Here is a 19,359-nt window from a genome sequence, read left to right as displayed (position 1 = left end):
AAGAGCATCCTGATGTAGGAGTCTTTGTTCTCCAGATGGGAGAGGGAATAATGTAGTGTGCCCGCGTTGGCATCTGAGGTGGACCTGTTGGGCCAGCAGGCATACTGCAGGGGGTCCAGAGTGTCTGGTATGCTGCTCTGAATGTGGGCCAGCACCACTCTCTCAAAACACTTCACGATGATTAGAGTGAGTGCTACCGGCTTGTAGTCATTCAGGCAGGTGGGTGGGCTTTTTTTTTTAGCAAGGGGGGACAATGATCATAGTCTTAAAACAGGATGGAACAATGCTCTGACTGAGGGAAAGGTTGAAGATGGAGGAAAGAACATCAGCCAGCTCGTTGGCACATGCTCTGACAGCCCACCCAGGGATGCTGTCTGGTCCAGCTGCCTTACAGGGGTTGATGACATTAATTTTCTTGTATCATTTTCAGTTTTCCAGGTGTGGAGAGAGGCCAAAGTAGTAGGTAATGGCACAGTAGGTAGGATCCACCAGGCTTCCCTCAAAAAATTAAGCAAAACCATTGGGCAAAAAAAGATAACCAAGGCCACTTTGCATTAGATTTTATTATCTTGGGTTTGCTTTGCATTATTCTAGGTATAGAACACAGAAACTTGGCAACATGTGGGCCAAGGTAGTGATAGTTTCCTATAATGGTGTAGTAGGTAGGATCTACCAGGCTTACCTCAAAGAATTATGTAAAACCAGTGGGTAAAAAAGCTACCCAAGGCCACTTTGCATTAGATTTTATTATCTTGGGTTTGCTTTGCATTATTCTAGGTATGGAACATGGAAACTTAGCTGCATTTGAGCCGAGGATATTTTGTGATTGTCAAAAACACACACTTTTGAGATATTTAATAGCACATTCTGAAGTTTGAAAAATTATTTCAATCACTCCTCTATCATCTTGTCTACCTGCTACTCAGGCAAGGGGGTGGCTAGGGGTGGTGGTGATCAAGTGCCCACCTAAAAGGGTTGTCTGTCCACCCAATGAAAAATATGTAAACGTCTACATTATTTTGGCATTTAGTTGCCCTCCCTACACATCCAAATGCTCACCCCAAGATCACTGTTCCCAGGTGTATTCCTACCTGGATTAATCTCCTGGTAGTCTCCAACTCCATATGAGTCAATGATGGTCTGGAAGCTGGAGGTAAAAGAGGTGGTCCTGTTGAATGTGGGGGGAGTCTGCTGGCTCTCTATTCTGTGCAGCACTGGATGGAGACTCGAGCCACTCTTCTCCTAAAATGACACACATGGCACCGTTAATGAGTTTCACGTAAAAGCAATGGTGGGTTCTATTGGCTTGTCCTGTGTGAAGGTCCACGAAAGGGGCTATATAGAGCAAAGATCGATTGGCCGTTTAACTGAGTAACATGGTTTGGGGTGTTAGATAAAAGTGACAACCTGCACAACCCCCTCTATTTGACATTTGTTTTGCTCTCTGGTTGGTTTTCACTGCTGAAGCGCAGCTGACCCAGGAAGTAAGAAGTACTGAAGTTCACCCCCAATCCACATCTAGGTTTACTCATTAGGGATCTAAAATTTGGAGCTCTGATGGGGAGGAGAGCAAAGATTTTCTTCTACAAAGCAAAGTCATCCTTAATCCTTCTGTTCTTTTCTGTTTTGTATTGTATTGTATGTAACCCCCTTTCGCAACATCTGAAGTTCAAATCCCACTGCTTGACTCTCCGTGTGACTCTCAGTGTACCAGTTCACATGGAAGAATTTCTATCTCTCTATTATAAAAAAATATCTTGAGAGGAAGACTAGGGAGACGAGATGTGATCTTGTCGGAAGACAATTTAATGTCACGTGACATAAGGCAGTGAGACAACATTTAAAAAAAGCCAGCAGATGATCCAACTTCTTCTCCTTAGCGTGCGTTCAGCCAAACCCCACCCCCTTCACAACGTGAGCGGCAGAGATGCGAAGTGGCAAAAGGACAGGCTTTTAAATGATCGACGCCCAGCGCGACAAGCAGATAAAATGAAAATACTGTATGCGAAGGTGCCATATAATGAGGCACAATGTAATATACAACACAATACAATTTATTTTTGCCTAGCCACAAAATCACACAAGGAAGGCCACAATGGGCTTTTGACAGCCCCCCAGCCTTGATTCTCTAAGAAGACGAGGACCCCCCCCCCCAAAAAATGGAAGAAACCTCAGGAAAGGCAATTCAAAGAGACAGACCCCTTTCCAGGTAGGATGGGTGTGCAGTGGGGGTCAATACAAAACAATACACAGGACAGGACACACGTATTCCTCAATCCGTCTGTTCTGTCCCAAGTGTTGTATTGTCTTGTATTTAATCTCCTTTCACATCATCTGAAGTTCAAATCCCACCGCTGACACCTCGGGTGACTCTCAGTGTACCGCTTCACCTGGCAGACCTTACATTGTAAATAAAATGAAACTTTGAAAATTTGGAAAGGTGCTACTTATATAATGAAACACAGGATCCCACCGCTGACTCCAGTCTCCTCTCCTTAATTAGCTCCCATTGTACAACTATGGGCATACTGCTTCTGGAGAGGATGCCCACTACTGAAAGGCGCTATAAATGGTGTGACTGTTTTCTCCATGCATTGTCATATTACAACTGACAGCTACTGTACATATGACCTCCTGACTGTCTTGGCACCAGCTTTGTGCTGGTACCCATAATGTAAATGACACCACTGATCTCCCCGTCATCCCAGCTTCACTTGCATGACTGGAGCTCAAAAAGGAACAAAGATGGCAGACTGGAGAGCCATGAACTTGAAGCTCTTTCCTTTGTCCATAAACAGAAGTGTGAAGAACGCCTTGGCAATTTTCCGAAGCCCTACAACTCCTAAATACTGTAAACCCAAACTGGCTCATCCAAAGAGAACACAAGCCTGCTTCGAGCCTGGCAAGAAGGTGCTAAAAGTGTTCTATGCGTGCCACGCTTTGCCATTTTTCAGTCCCCTTGTCAGAGTCTGTTTACTTGAGACAAGTTCATCATTGGCAGGGCTAAGACAGATGCTGTGAGGAGGGCTGAATTTTAATTAGGTTAGCGGGTTATGCGCAATAAATTTAGTTTATACGACCTTAACGCACAACGGGGCGCCGCGGGGCTAAGTAATGTACACCTGAGATAATGAATCAGCTGCAGTGCCACTTTAATGCCGCATCACAAGGGATATCGATTTTCCAGATTGCTTCCTTACTTCTAAATTGTTCTTCATGCATGCAACATTTCATAACGTGACATCTCATTTTTATTAATATCATATTAAGCATTATCCAAATGGGAACGTCCTGGAATTGCAATGAGGCCGCCTAGCTGTTTGTCATTACCACATTACTCTGGTTAAACAATAAATTAGAGCCGCGTAATCGTGTTTGGATGGAGAGCTGGGAGCTTCGGCGCTTGGCAGAACACACATTGGCATTTTGATTTACTTGACGCTTCCGCCTAATGCGATTTACAAATCACACTGGCGTAGTCCTGCCATGCAAGTTCACGGTCACGGGTAGACCTGTGGGCACAATTACCACTGGAGTGCCAGTCTACTAGAGCGGCCAACCTGCATGACTTTAGAACGTAAAAGGATAAACAAGAAAATTCAAGCAGACATGGGTAGAATATGAAAAACTCCACACTGGCAGTGCCCAGAATCTGGAGATGTGAAGGCAGCAGCACTGACCTCTGGCCCGCTAATGCGGTTCTTTCAAGGCTTCTGTAGTGGAGGGTCAAATAAGGAGAAGACTGAGGAGGACTGGCAATCCTGTGATGTCAAGTCATGGTGGGTGTCACGTCGTGGCATTTACTGTACCCACAAGTTCATAAGGAGGCTAGCAAGTACAGATATAAACCCTTGAAGTCACTGCATACTGGGAAGATTCTGAAGGACTGGCAAATATGATCCCATTATATAATAAGGGCGACTGGTGCAGATCCAAGCAACTATAAGCCAGTGAGCTTAACGTGCATTCCAGGAAAATTAATGGAAGGAATTATTAAGGAGAAGATGGAGCAACACTTGGTAGGTATAGTCAGCATGGGGCCAGACGAGGGAGGTCGTGTTATACCAACAGACTGGAATCCTATGTGGAACAACAAAAGGATACGACCAAAGTGGAACTGTTGGTATTATTGACCTGGACTTTCAGAAAGCATTTGATAAGGCACCACATGAGAGGGTGGGCATCCAACTTAAAGAAATGGCAGTTCCGAGGTGTGGTGGGTAGAATTGGGCGGAATTGGCTCAGATGCAGGAAGCAGTGGGTGATGGTGTGAGGACCCTCATCAGAATTAGGCGACATTAAGAGTGGTGACCAGCAGGGGGCAGTGATGGGGCCGCTACTATTTTTAATAAATATAAATGATTTAGATAGGAATATCAATAACAAGCTGGTTAAGTTAGCAAGATGATACCAAGATAGGTGGATTGGTGGATTATCGAGAATCTCTTGAATCTTTACAGAGGGACTTGAGCAGCACACAGGCTTGGGAAGCTTTATGGATAATGAAATGTAATGTCAGTAAACGTAAATAATTACATGTAGGGAGGAAAAATATGAGGTTTGAACACACAATGGGAGGTCTGAAAATCGAGAGTCCACCTTGTGAGAAGGATTTAGGAGTCGCAGAGAACTCTAAGCTATCCACTTCCCGACAGTGTTCAGAAGCCATTGTCACACACATGCTCTTAGGAGGCAGCCAACAAGCCCAAAGGTGAATGAAATCATAAGGGATAAAGAGATGATAGTATGTACTAATGCATCTCTCTCTCTCCACCCACAGAATCAAAGACGATAAACCATAACTCACCCGCAATACTTCCGGTCACCCAAAATGGCTTCCATCCAACAATCCCATCTCTGAAATCCGTTGATGACGTCACTTCCGCCTCTCTCTTATGATGTCACTTCCGGTGCCGTCATAATGACGTCACACCTGGCCCTCCATGATGACGTCACTTCTGTCTCTTTGCATTTGATGTCATTTCCTGTATTCATTACTCCGTTGTCAAATGCTCTTGTTTTTGATCACTTTTTTTCGCTATTTTTTCCATTGTGTCCGACAGGGTCATTTCCCAACTCTTTTTGGAGATTTCCAGCATCTTTATTTCATTACACCATTAAGAAGGCTCACAGAATGTCAGGTTATATAGCGCCTTTATGTGTGGAGTTCAAGTCACAGGAGGTTCTGCTGAAAATTTATAACACACTAGTGAGGCCTCAGCTCGAGTCCTGGGTGCAGTTTTGGTCTCCAGGCTACAAAAAGGACATAACAGCACTAGAGAAAGTCCAAAGAAGGGCGACAAGGCTGATTCAGGGCAACAGGGGAGGAGTTAGGAGGAAAGATGAAAAGAGCTGAGCCTATCGCTTGCATTAAGTTTTGGTCTTATTAGGACTGGATACACAATGGGAGGTCTGAAAATCAAAAGTACGCCCTATGAGAAGGACTTAGGAGTCGTAGTGGACTTGACACGATCAACTGACAGACAGTGTTCAGAAACTAACAGTATGTCAGGTTATATAGCGCCCTGATGTGTGGAGTAGAAGTCACAGGAGGTTCTGCTGAACCTTTATAACACACTGGTGAGGCCTCATCTGGAGTCCTGTGTGCAGTTTTGGTATCCAGACTACAAAAAGGACATAACAGCACTAGAGAAAGTCCAGAGAAGAGCAACTAGTCTGATTAAGGGGCTACAGGGGATGAGTTATGAGGAAAGATTAAAAGAGCTAAGCCTAAGTCTTGAGTTAGTTTAGGTCTTGTTAGGTCTTAATACATAATAGGAGATCTGAAAATTGAAAGTACACCCTATGAGAAGGACTTAGGAGTCATAGTGGACATGGCACTATCAACTGACACAGTGTTCAGAAGCCATTAAGTGGGCAAACAGAATATCAGGTTATACTGTATAGCGCCTTGATGTGTGCAGTACAAGTCACAGGAGGTTCTGCTCAGGCTTTATAACACACTGGTGAGGCCTCATCTGGAGTCCTGTGTGCAGTTTTGGTCTCCAGGCTACAAAAAGGACATAACAGCACTAGAGAAGGTCCAGGGAAGAGCAACTAGGCTGATTCAGAGCTACAGGGGACGAGTTATGAGGAAAGATGAAAAGAGCTGATACTTTACAGAGATGAAGAGGAGACCTGACTGAAGTGTTTACAATGATGAAGGGAATTAATGCAGTGGGTCGAGACGGTGACTTTAAAATGAGTTAATCAAGAACACGGGGACACAGCTGGAAACTTGTTAAGGGGAAATGTCACACAAATATTAGTAAAGTTTTTCTTTACACAAAGAACGATAGACACTTAGAATAAGCGACCAAGCAGTGTGGTGGACAATAAGACTCGAGGGACTTTCAAAACTCAAGTTGATGTTTTTTTAGAATTAATAAGTGGACAAGACTGGCGAGCTTTAGTGGGCTGAATGGCCCGTTCTCGTCCAGATTGTTGTAATGTTCTAAAAACAATGTTCTACTGTCTATTCCGTACAAGGAAACTCTCTCCTTGAAATGCCAAGAGAGACACTCACACACTTGCAGCACACATGCAGAAGATATGGGAAGAGATGAGAGTGAAGACTGGCGGCAGAAAGACAAGAACGGAGAGCGACCTTGTAGGAATATGTCACTCTGCTCTGAGCAAATATATCTTGTACTGGCTGTCCCCCGTGGCTCTGCCCACGTAGTAGTGACACAGGACAAACTTTAAAAATCAATAACAAAGAATTGTAATACTGGCTAAGCGGAAGGTAGGTACTCTCTAACGTCAAACGTCAGCACTGTATCTGATCGTGTTCTTCACTGCGTGGGGAGAAGAGCACGTGGCCATGATATCTCTGCCAATGAGCAGCTACCCTCTAAATCACACGTAGCTCTGATCTCTCTTTCAAAAACGTCAAACGTTACTCCTTAGCAATCTCTAGATGATGATGTCTGCTGAGCAAACAGGTATCACTGGCCAAGTGGAGGTGAGGTACACTCCAACACGTGGCGAGAGGTAGAGCGACTTGTGCATGAGTGAGGAGGGCCCCCGCCTACCTCCCCCACTCCAGAGGTCCCACCTCCCCCTGCCCTCGGCCCGCAGCCTCTCTCTCGTATTCGCGCAAATAAATCGGTACTGCAAGTGAACTATGATACTTACTGTGATGAGAGAAGTCGCAAAATCAACCGGAATGTTCAAGCAAATTCTAGACAAAAACCCGATCTAAATCCGTGAAGTAGTTCTCTCGTGAAAAGCGGACCGACAGACATACAGACAGACAGACTGACGTTGGATTTTATATATATAGAGAGAGATATCTATATAGATTCGGGTTAAGTAACATGCTACAATCACAAAAGTCGTCATTCCCAGGGAGCGAGCGCCCCCTAGTGGACACTGACCTGAAGGCTGCGTCTTTGCTAAACGTCCAGTTTGTATGGTGTGATTGTCGCTCTCATTTGCTTTGCTTCTGCTTCAGGCATCTTAAGAAGTGAATGTAAAATTTGAAAAGGCTGCCCGGCTTGCCGTGTTCATCTGTCTTAACAGATTTGGCGCATCCGAGATAGGGGTCTGAAGTTACAGTAGCAGATAACCCAGGGTGAAGCCAACCCCTCGTCCCAGGTGGTAGGGCATTGGGACTCCTGAGTGCAGTAACAGAAGGACAAAGGCTTGGGTGGAGGAGCTATGTGTGGGTCTACATAGTAAAGAATCTAAATTTTCAGATAGGGTCACCCCTGAACCTCTTCCACGATAAAATATAGGACATTAAAAACATGTAAAAGGTGTCCATCCGTCTGTAATACTGAGACAGTACATCTTCAGCACTTGACACTTAAAGGCTGCCATCAAATTGTCGGGTGTTGTTAAAGAAGCTGCCATTACAAAAACAATGAATCTGTGTCTGCGGTGGGCTGGCACCCTGCCTGGGGTTTGTTTCCTGCCTTGCGCCCTGTGTTGGCTGGGATTGGCTCCAGCAGACCCCCGTGACCCTGTAGTTAGGATATAGCGGGTGGGATAATGGATTGATGGATGGATGAATCTGTGTGCTGACCACCTGTCTTAAGCTCAGGGTCTCTCAGTTCTTCCAGGACCGTCTTAACGTATGGGCACAATGGGCACTGCCCGGGGCCCCATGATGTTTCTGATGCCTATGTATGTTTCTCTTGTGCTATCAAAACAGGAGGCCCATTACACTACTTTGCCTGGGGGTCTATGATGCTGTTAAGTCGGCCCTGAGTTCCCCCGATGGCAGCACACACACTGCAGTGGGCATCCTCACGTTTAAACCTATTGATCCATTTGGAAGGAGCTCTTCTCCGCCTCTCCCTGGGGAGTTTTGTGCGTTTTAATTCATCTGCTGGCAGAAATAGGGGACATCTAAAGAGCTTAATGACCCATCTGGGTTGTTACACTTACGTTCTTTTGTATTTTATTGACTACTAAACACTGAATTGCTGACACCTCTTGAAAAACATTGGTCAGTCAGTCGGCCATTCCCAAACCTGCTTATTCCAGTTCCTGGTCACATGAGGCCAGAGCCTATTCCTGGTAGAACTGGTTTCAGGGCAGGAAGCAGGACCACCCACTCATTCCCCACACACCGGATCCAGTTTCTCTGTCTATCTCACTCTCTCTCTCTGTGTCAGCTGTCGCACACACACAGGAACGGTGATCCTCTCACACGGACTTCTTTTGGGGTACACCGGGGCGTAGCAGGGGAGTGGAACTTTTTTTTTTTCATTCAGTCTCTGTTACCTTCTTTAGAGTGGAGGAGCAGTGGTCCGAGGAAGTCTGACATCGCATCCCATTCAGGCTTCAATAGAAAGGTAAAGGAGATGACCACCCGACAGGATGCATCACTTAGAGAAAGCTCAAGGAGGTCCACAGATCTTGGCAGCTCCGCAAGTCAGGTGCTTCACTGATCAGCCAATCGGATCGCATGTTTATGTCAAATGACTCACACGGCGGAAAATCCAGGAGAGGTGTGGCTGTGGCTCAAAGTGCAACGTAACAGTGTCGCTACCTGAGGGACAGTCCTACGCAAATGACAGTCGGCGTGATTCACGAGTCACATCAACCCTGAACTTAACCACAGCATGAGGATGTTTCATGAGAACAAAACCCGAGGTGCTCTTGAAATGGGTGTGTCGAGAAAGAAACAAACGACTGGACGCACTGCATAACATCGCTGACGTGTAAGGCAAAGGGCGCAAAACGTTATATTATGTGTTCGGTTTGACTGAATTTTCGACAGAATGTTCTGCCTCTAAAAAACCCAAGAGCTTAGAAGATGCAGATACTGTCCAGTCACCACTAGAGGGTGCTGAAATACTACATCTCATTGCTTTTCCAGTCTTTTTGCATGAACATGCATTATTTATTTATTTATTTACTTAACAGATACCTTTATTCAAAGCAACTTACAAAGCAAGTTATAATATATGAAAGCATCAAAGCAACAGAGAAGAAGATGAAAACAAGCGAGCACAAGGAAGTAGAATAACTGCACAATTACTGTATACCTACAACTTGACTAAGGCACACATCAGTCTCCTCAAGGCTTTGTCATTACAACAACAGCCGTCCAATACAACAGAAGATAAGCAGATCCAAAATACTTAATGAAAAGGTGTGTTTTCAAAAGACCCCCAAACACAAATAAGTTGGGTGCAATTTGATTGGATAAAGGGAGATCATTCTACAGCATTGTAGCAAGAACTTAGCACAGCTTACAAAGAGGAGGGATGGTCAGCAGAAAGACAGAGGCAGGACAGAGACGTCATGAAGGGTTGTATGGAAACACCAAAGACTGGAGACAAGGAGGAGCAGAACTGATCAGAGAACTACAGGCGAAGAAAAGAGTTGTGGAACTGGATCCTTAAAGACAATGGAGACACTGAAACAGAGAGTAGTAGGAGGAAAACGAGGAACAGAGAACACCAGCAATATATGGAGATCTCCTGGATGGAACCCCAAACCTTCTTCTGTCTGACTGTGTTTTTGTCCATTTTGACAATTTAACAACCATTTTCCAGGTTCATCCTGGGTGGCTAAGTGTCCCCTGCAGTGCAGATTACACTGGAAAACGTGTGCCTTGCTGTTGTTAATGTCTTGACCACTAGGGGGCACCAGTGTACTTTTGACTTGCTCATCTTAAGCATATAGTAACCATGAATCGTTTCTAAAGAAAAGGATAGATAGATAGATAGATAGATAGATAGATAGATAGATAGATAGATAGATAGATAGATAGATAGATAGATAGATAGATAGATAGACCGACCACATCTGGAGAACTGCATACAGTTCTGGTCACTGCGCTATAAGGAAGACATAGCAGCACTTGAAGCTGCACAGAGGAGAGCAATGAGGTGAATCTCAAGACTTTACGATGTGTCCTACTGTGGCAGACTCAGAGAATTAAACCTGTTTAGTCTCGACCAGAGGTGACTACATGGGGAGCTAATCCAGATCTTCAAAATCCTCCGAGGAATTGATAAAGTAGATCAAGCAGAATTCTTTCACCTTAATGGTGAGGACGCCAGTAGAAGTTAAGAGGATGTGCATTGAGGACTGAGGACAGAAGGCCCTTCTTAACGCTGAGAGTTCTGGGACTCTGGAATAAATTACTGAGCCATGCAGCTAAAGCAGAAACCTTGACAGCCTTTAAGAAAGATCCGGATGAGATGGTGAGACAGCTCAGCTGTTAGCTAAGCAAACAAGTGACAAATGGACTGAAATGTTCTCGTCTCATTCTCCAATCTTCTTATGTTCTCACTTTATGTTCAGTGCTGCTGGGTAACACGCTAAGGCTGTACAAATCTGAATTTGAATTAAGGAGTTCAGAAAAACGATGGATGGACTGGCTCACCCTGAAGCAGGGATTTCTAGTTTGTAACTGTGGCTGATGAAATTTTGTTTAGTTCTTTTGCTGTATTGCAGAAACAGACTACAGTAGACCCCCGCAAAGTCGCGGTTCAGAGTTCATGGCCTCAGTCGTTTTCGGATTTTTCCTTAGAACCTGACTAATAATTGTTAGCAGAAACCGTAATTATCCTCCGCACTTTTTTTATGGCTTTTTTCATGGCAATACTGTACTGTAGAGAGAACACAAAGCAACTGTAGAGGAATTGGCGGCTGGTGATAGTGAAAGTAGCCAATCCAAGAGCATTATTCATTTCTCTTTGCTACTGACTGGCTGCTGCCCTGTGACGCATCTCCAGCAGATGCAGCCTAGCATTCCCGTATCATAACAGTTTACTGCGTGTCGCTCTCTCGAGTGTTTCGCTGAGCGTTCTCGTGTTTTTCGTTTTGTTCTTCTTAAAGCCCTAAGATGTTCCCCAAACACCCTGCACCTTCTAAGGCTTCTGGCAATGAACCAAAGCACGAAAAAAGTTTAAGACACTCCAGGAGAAGGTTGAACTACTGGATTTGCTCCCGGAACTAAAAAGTTATGCCGCAGTAGCCACTCGAGGAGCTGTAAATCCTCTGCTTTGCTGTGCAGTCATTATCTTCATTACATACCTTCATCATACTGCACAGCTAATTCATCATCATCTTCAATCAATATCATCCATTATTGGTGAGTATCCGTACATTTTACTGTATTTTTATTCAATTAAATTATTACATATTTACCCTACTTATACCAAAGAAACCGCTCTTGCATGATTTCCAGTACATTTAGGGAGAACATCGGGATTTTACATTCTAGCACTGCGGCAGACATAGCAGTACAGGACTGTACAGTAGACGGGTTTCTTTATTTTTAGGGTAATGTATTAAGCTGAGTTTGAAATGAAATTAAAGTGTTTTGGGGGCTTATTTAGGGTTTAAACTATAAAAATAGGCATTTCTAGGCACTTTTTTGACCACATCCAAAATTCGAGGTTTTTCACAATTCACGGGTGCTCTAGGAACGTAACCCCCGCAAATTTCGGGGTCGTCTATATTTATTGATGCCAACAAACAATTGTGTATTCTTTTTGCTTCATCATGGACGACTTGGTCTGCCCTGAACTGCCTTACGGTTAATGTTTATAACTGCCGTAAAACTATTACTGCCACCTAGTGGTCATTATTCAGTACATGTCAATACAGAGCTAGTGAGCCAGAGCAGCACACGCCACTGCAGGTCCACGCCAGCATTTCCAGACTGGCAGTTATAGGACAAAAGTTCATGTTAGGGCTTAGTTTGATTAGCGTGTAGGACAGATTTTTAAGTTTAGCAGTTAGTTTTGTTAAGTTTAGGGTTTGGTGTGGTTTAGTGTGTTAATCAGTTTTATTTGTGACGACCTAATAACGCTTATTAGCAAACTGCTGGTCTGGAGATGCGCTGACGTCACTTCTGCCCTGGCGCAGACCTGCGGTGATGTTTGGTGCTTTGACCCTGCAGGTCAATTTGTCTCGCTTAGCTCCGTCTTCCTGTGACGTCGACTGGGACAAAGTGGATCTGAACGATGGATGGATGGTTACTTTGGAGTGTGCTGTATAAAAGCTATCAGTCTGAAAGACTGGATCTTGTTTCTGTCAAACATTTTGAAAACTTTTAAACCTTCCATAGTTAACAAAGAACCAAAAAGTACCCACCGATCCCTTGATTAATGCTGAGTGAATTTCACTGAGGTCCGAAACGGGACACCATATCTCGGCAATGACGAGCTTCTGCGTGATGTCTATGCTGCACAGGTTCAGCGTGTGATAAATGGCCTTCATCTTTTTCACCTTCGTTTTCCAGTTTTGGATGTTGACTGCTGCAGAGGTGAGCACGTTGTGACGATGTTCGTTCGTCTGATTAAGGACCTTTGGAGAGAAGAATACGAGAATGACGTGATCACAAATGAAGCAATGGTTGAGGGCCTTACTATGTGATGCAGTCAGTCCAAAGCTGGCAGGCAGTGCTGTAGAACACGAAAAAGAAATAAATGAACATTAAAGAATAAGCGACGTGGCTCAGAAAATCTGACCCGGCCAGAGTTGAGTACTAGGTTTGTATTTAGTGAGGAGCAAAACGATTCACACAAAGCTGAATTTGGAGTGACGCATTTCGGGTAAAACTGAATTCCTGATTTGTGTGAAACTAAATTCAGAGGAACACAACTCATGATGGCGATGACTTTGGAGCGACACTCCACTTAAAAATGAATTTTGAGTGATATGATTTGTGTGAAACTGAATTCAGAACAACACATTTCACACAAAACTGATTCTGGAGCTGCCACGGGTTATGCACAATGAGATTTGGAGCAACAGGACTGGAGCAAAACTGAAATTGTTGCAAAACTCAGTGTATTCTCAAAACTTAAAATTCGTGAAATAAATTGTGCTGTTTACACAAGAAGAAAGGCAAAACTGAATTTGGGGAAACACAACTCACATAAATCTGAATTCAGTGCACCATGATGTCACTTGAAACTGAATGTGGAGCAACACAACTTGTGCGAAACTGAATTCAGAGTAACGCAACGCATGCTGACAATGACTTTGGAGCGACACTATTTATTTAAAAATGAATTCAGAGTGATACGATTTGAGTGAAACTGAATTCAGAACAACACACTTCACATAAAACTGGATCTGGAGCTGCACAGGTTGTGCAAAATTACAATTCAAAGTAACAGGTCTGAATTTGTTGCAAAACTCAAGTGTTTTCTCAAAACTCAAAATTTGTGAAATAAATTTCATTTTGCTTCCAGTGAAGCTCGTGCTGTTTACACAAGAAGAAAGGCAAAACTGAATTTGGGTAAACACAATTTGCCCAAAACTGAATTCACAGCGCCATGATTTCACTCAAAACTGAATTTGGAGAAACACATTTGTGTGAAAATGAATTTGCAGTGACACGATTCGTGTAAAATTTAATTCAGTGTAACACAATTTGCACCAAACTGAATTTGAAGTGACATAAATTGCTCAAAACAGAATCTGAAGTGGTACGATTTCGCATGGAACTGAATTTAGAGCAACATGATACCCCCAAAACCAAATTTAGAGTGGACTGAGTTGCAGAAAAATTAATCTGAAACAAGATTGGTGCAAATCTGAATTTGTTGCAAAACTTTGTGTTGTCTAAAAAAAAAAAAATCAAAATTCATGACATAAATTGTGTTTTAATTCCACTGGAGCTCATGCTGTTTACACAAGAAGAAAGGCAAAACTGAATTTGGGGAAACACAATTTGCTTAAAACTGAATTCAGAGCGCCATGATTTCACTCAAAACTGAATTCACAGCAATGCACCTTGTGTGAAACTGAATTTGGAGTGATAAGATTCACGTAAAACTGAATTCAGAGTGACACAATTTACCCCAAAACTGAATTCAAAGTGATACAACTTACAAAAAACTGAATTTGGAGCAACACGTCTTGTGTGAAACTGAATTCGGAGTGATGTGACATGCATAAAACTGAATTCAGAGTGACACAATTTGCACCAAACTAAATTCAGACAGAGTGACATAATTTGCTCAAAGCAGAATCTGAAGTGATATTATTTTGCATGAAACTGAATTTTGAGTAACATGATACCCACAAAGCCAAATTTAGAGCAGCGCGAGATGCACAAAATTGAATTTGAAACAACAGGATTGGCACAAAACTCTGTGCTTTCTAAAAAATCAAAATTCATGGCATAAATTGCACTTCGCTTCTAGTGAAAACCCGTTTACAAAAGACAAAACTGAATTTTGAGTGACACATCTCACGCAAAACAGAACTTAGAACGTTATGATTTCACTCAGACACAATTGAGGTGAAGTGAGCTCGGTGTGACAGGATTTGCACAAAATTGAATTTAGAGTGACACAAATTCCACGAAACTGAACTCAGAGTGACACAATTTGCACAAAATGGAATCTGAAGTGAAACAGAATTTAGTGCAACTTGATACCCTGAAAACCAAATTTAGAGCAGCATGAGAACATTTCAATTATCTTAATATATTATTAATTAATTCATTCATTCATCTGTGAATTTCCCCTTGGGCTTAATAAAGTATCTATCTATCTAGCTATCTATGAGTTGCACAAAATTGAATTTGAAACAACAGAATTGGCACAAAACTGAATTTGTTGAACTCAAAATTCATGAAACACTTTGTGTTTCGCTTCCAGTGATGTTTGTGCTGTTCACACAGGATGTTTCTTTTCTGTCCGAAGGCTTTTTCAAACCTTGGAGTTCTGCTTGTGTCACATCAGACCTCGGACTCTTCCTCCTCATGCGCTCAGAGTGCTGCCTAGATGGCTGGTCATCCTTCCAGCAGGGTCATTCCATCACAGCAGAAATCTTCTGACGCTTAGTTAGAGAGATTACTGGGGGCTTTGTCACCTGCCTGACTAAGGATCTCCTTGCCTGGTTAGGCATTTTGGCCAGATGGCCAACACTAGGAAGAATTCTGGTGGTTACAAACGTCTTCCATTTCCCAATTCTTGAGGTTGCTGTTCTCCTAGGATCACTCTCCGCTTCAGTTTTATCCCCTTATCTGTGCCTCCTCATAATTTGCACTTGGAGGTCTACAGAGAGTTCCTTGGACCTCCTGGCTTCCTGACATGCAGTGTGAATTTCAGAACCTTCTATACACACAGGTGTGTGCCTTACTAAATGATGTCCAGTCATTTCAGTTGGCCACAGGGGACTCCACTCAAGTTCTGGAGATGTCTCAAGGGGAATTCAAGTAAACAGGAGACACCTGAGCACCATTTGGAGGTCAACAGCAAATGGTCCAAGCATACCTATGAGTATAGTATAGTATAGTATAGTATAGTATAGTATAGTATAGTATAGTATAGTATAGTATAGTATAGTATAGTATAGTATGGCATGGCATGGCATGGCATGGCATGGCATAGTATAGTATAGTATAGTATAGTATAGTATAGTATAGTATAGTATAGCATAACATAGTATAGTATAGTATAGTATAGTATAGTATAGTATAGCATAACATAGTATAGTATAGTATAGTATAGTATAGTATAGTATAGTATAGTATAGTATAGTATAGTATAGTATAGTATAAGAATTTAAGGTCTAAATATACTATAAAGGAAAGATTTTCAATTTTGATTTTTGATAAATGTGAAGATGATAGCTTACTGCTGAGCAAAAATGGCGAATTGGTCAGTTTCAAATGAAATTTACAACACAGAAAGTGAAGAGGCCGGAGTACTTTCTGAGTCCACTGTACCCTCCCTGCTTGTCATGTTTCAATAACGAGTGTTCAGTAACCTCACACTTTGTGGGTACAAATCTGGCCCTGAACCTGCTGGTCTGAGCACCAGTGACAAGAAAAGAGCCAAGCGGCAGTGCAGGTGGCTGAGCTCTTTAATAATCCTCGTACAATTCAATGAAAGACTGACGGACTGACTGACTTATTGATGGACGGATGGATTCGTGAATCATTTTTGCTTACAATGCCTTTCAATCAATCAACCAGCAAATTCCTAAATGAATTAATCAATCAGTAGATTTCTGCTGCCTCATCTAATCAGTAAGCACATGGCGGAGTTTTTAGCTTCTGGTTTTGGTTTGGTTGTTGGTTTCTTCTAAAATCTAAAATTAAAAGAGTTTCTTGCAGCAGGTTACAAAATATGTGCAAGTGTAACATCTTCACTTCACAAAGAGTATCGAAATGTAAAATGAATCATTTAAAAATAAATAAGCACAAGACTACCAACCATCTGGAGATCTTCAATATGGTGTTGGACTGTCTTGATGACTTCCATCCTTGAAATCAATGAGTCTGGACACGGATAGACCGTCACGTGAAACCTACAAGTAAAAGAGAAAAACGACAAATAGAGGAGCAAATGAGAAACAACCAGTTAGCTGTGCAGTAAGAAAGAACAACTAAAAATGGAGAACCGTCGAGCCACCAGCAAGAACTGAACTGAGGAGATCAGATCAGAAATCAAATAAAACCTTCAACAAGACTCACCCTTCACATATTTTTCCTATTTTCCTTTAAATTGTTCTCCTTGAAGAAAAATAATGAAAACCTCCTTCTTCAGAATCTCTACCTGAAAATCAAAAGAACTGTGTTACAGCAGAAAAGTAGTTACAGTACTTAAAATAATAGAAAATAAACAGATTAATGAAAAGGCGCTATATGACAAATATTGAATAGATAGATAGACTGAGTTAAAGACACTATATAATAGATAGATAGATAGATAGATAGATAGATAGATAGATAGATAGATAGATAGATAGATAGATAGATAGATAGATAGATAGATAGATAGATAGGAAAGGCACTATATGATAGATAGATAGATAGATAGATAGATAGATAGATAGATAGATAGATAGATAGATAGATAGATAGATAGATAGATAGATAGATAGAATTTATAATTTTATATTATTATTTTCTCATACTCAAGGAATTTGCATTGATAGTTCATGTCAAACTGATATTTAAATCCAAGTCCCAGGACTCTACAAATTCTCAGCAGTATATTTTTACATATGTTGCCCCTAATGAAATACTCTCCCTGTGCCAATGTGTGCTTTACAAACGGTTGGCACACAGATGGGCACAGGTCATCAGAAGGCTATAGAGCCCAGTAGCGCCTCCTAGCACGCCGTGGTGGGATGAGCTGGTGCCTGAATGTGCTGACATCAGGACGCACAGCATTAGCCTTTCCGGCTTCTTTTCTTCGTGTGTCTCCAGTCAGTGCAGGGCACTCCCGTCACCCAGCAGGTATTCCTGGTTGGCATATTTTGAAGTTTGGTGTTTCTTCCTCCAAAATACAAATGTAGCAAAATGAGAGCAGGAATGCAACAGATGGTAGAGATAAATAATTTTATTCCATTAATAGCAGGCACGCCAGTCTGTAAGACTCAAGTTGGAGACCCCTGTCATCAGATAATCAGCGACTGTGCGAGTGTCACGAGGGTCCCGTAGGTTTAGTTCTTCTTTTTGTCTTTGCTGTCCTTTTTCTTGTAACACTTTAGTTTCGCTACTGTACTAGGGGCATGTGTTACTCATTCTCTGTTATGTAACAAGACCCTGACAAACACTCCTTTGTGTCCTCCTAACACTTACAAAGCATCAGTGAGGTGTTTGTTCATCCTCTGCAATGTGACCCGAGTCATAAAAACATCACTTTGGAGGGCTGAAGGGGCTTAACTGAGATGCATTCCTCTGGTTATTACATATTTAGTATGACTTGTGAATCCTTCATATTAACGATGTCACATATATCACACAGCACAGAGATGAATAACCAAGCTGCTGATGTTTTATGAGTGTTAGGAACTAAAGCAGCCTTTATTACCTAAGAGTAAGCGAAGTAACAGACGTATTTTTGCAGTACCTAATCTAAAGTGTTGCCACTTCTTCTATTGAGATTTCCTTTGTTAGTTTATAGTTTCAGTTTCATGCGCCATCTGTTGGAATGAAAAACACCATGCATTTTATTAATACATGTGACAAATACCCTGGAATGGGTGTGTCGAGAATGACACCCTTTGGTGACGCTGTAGGTCTGGTGAACTGCAGTGACCACTTTGTTGAATTCTTGTCAATTTGATGACATAGGCGTCTGCACTTAGATTTAAACGGTAGACCAGCAGTCCTTGATTTATCACGAAATTGGCCAGCTAATAAATACATATTGAATACATAAAGCATGCCGACCCTTTTACTTTTTGCACATTTTGTTATGATGCAGCCTCAAGCTAAAATCATTTCAATTAATTTTTTCCAACAACAAGCAACACTCGAGACCCCAGAATGACAAAGCAGAAACAGAGTGTTAGGAATTTAAAAATAGAATAACTGAACTGCCCCATTGACACAAGTATTGAGACCCTCTGCTGTGACCCTTGAAGTTCGGCTCATTCTACTGAGATGTTTCTCCGCCTTGTTTGAGGTCCACCTGTGGTCAATTCCACTGATCGGAGTGTTTAGGTCAAGCACACTGCTGTCTCCAGAAGGTCCCACAGCTGAGCAAACACCAAGCCAGGAGGTGGACGGAGCAGCCTGCAGAGCTCTGAGACGGGATGGTGACGAGGCAGAGACCACAGAAACAGTTCCTGCAGCACTGAAGGTCCCACACATCAGAGTGGCATCCATACGTCTTAAATGGAGGGAGTTTGGAACAAACAGAAATCTGATATGGCCAGGCCATCCTGACCAAACTAGGCCATCAAGGGACAAGGACATTAGTAAAAGTGGTGTCGTCACTCTGAGCTCAGCTCCAGGAAACCTGTGTGGAGATGGCAGAAACGTCCAGAAGGTCACTGCATTGGACTTCATGGCTTTATGAGCAGTCAGATGGAGAAGCTTCTCCTCGGTAAAAAGATGGATGGACGCTGAGTTTTAGGAATTTATGGCTTTGACACAAATATTCAGACTCTTTACTGTGACACTTGAAG

The 19,359-nt window shown here is 42.5% G+C and overlaps 1 protein-coding gene across 1 annotated transcript in view; it reads right to left on the bottom strand.

The window, feature by feature from the left end:
• Window positions 1–19,359, bottom strand: part of si:ch73-173p19.2 (V-type proton ATPase 116 kDa subunit a 1) — a 154,351-nt gene that overhangs the window by 59,607 nt on the left and 75,385 nt on the right. Inside the window, 4 exon segments of the mRNA XM_051928808.1 lie at window positions 1,092–1,242; window positions 12,568–12,780; window positions 16,653–16,746; window positions 16,909–16,994. Of these exon segments, the coding sequence (XP_051784768.1) occupies window positions 1,092–1,242; window positions 12,568–12,780; window positions 16,653–16,746; window positions 16,909–16,994 (544 nt within the window).

The sequence above is a fragment of the Erpetoichthys calabaricus genome, chromosome 6 (assembly GCF_900747795.2).
Source record: "Erpetoichthys calabaricus chromosome 6, fErpCal1.3, whole genome shotgun sequence".
Classification (NCBI taxonomy): Eukaryota; Metazoa; Chordata; class Cladistia; order Polypteriformes; family Polypteridae; genus Erpetoichthys; species Erpetoichthys calabaricus.
This window is presented reverse-complemented; position numbering and strand designations above follow the sequence as displayed.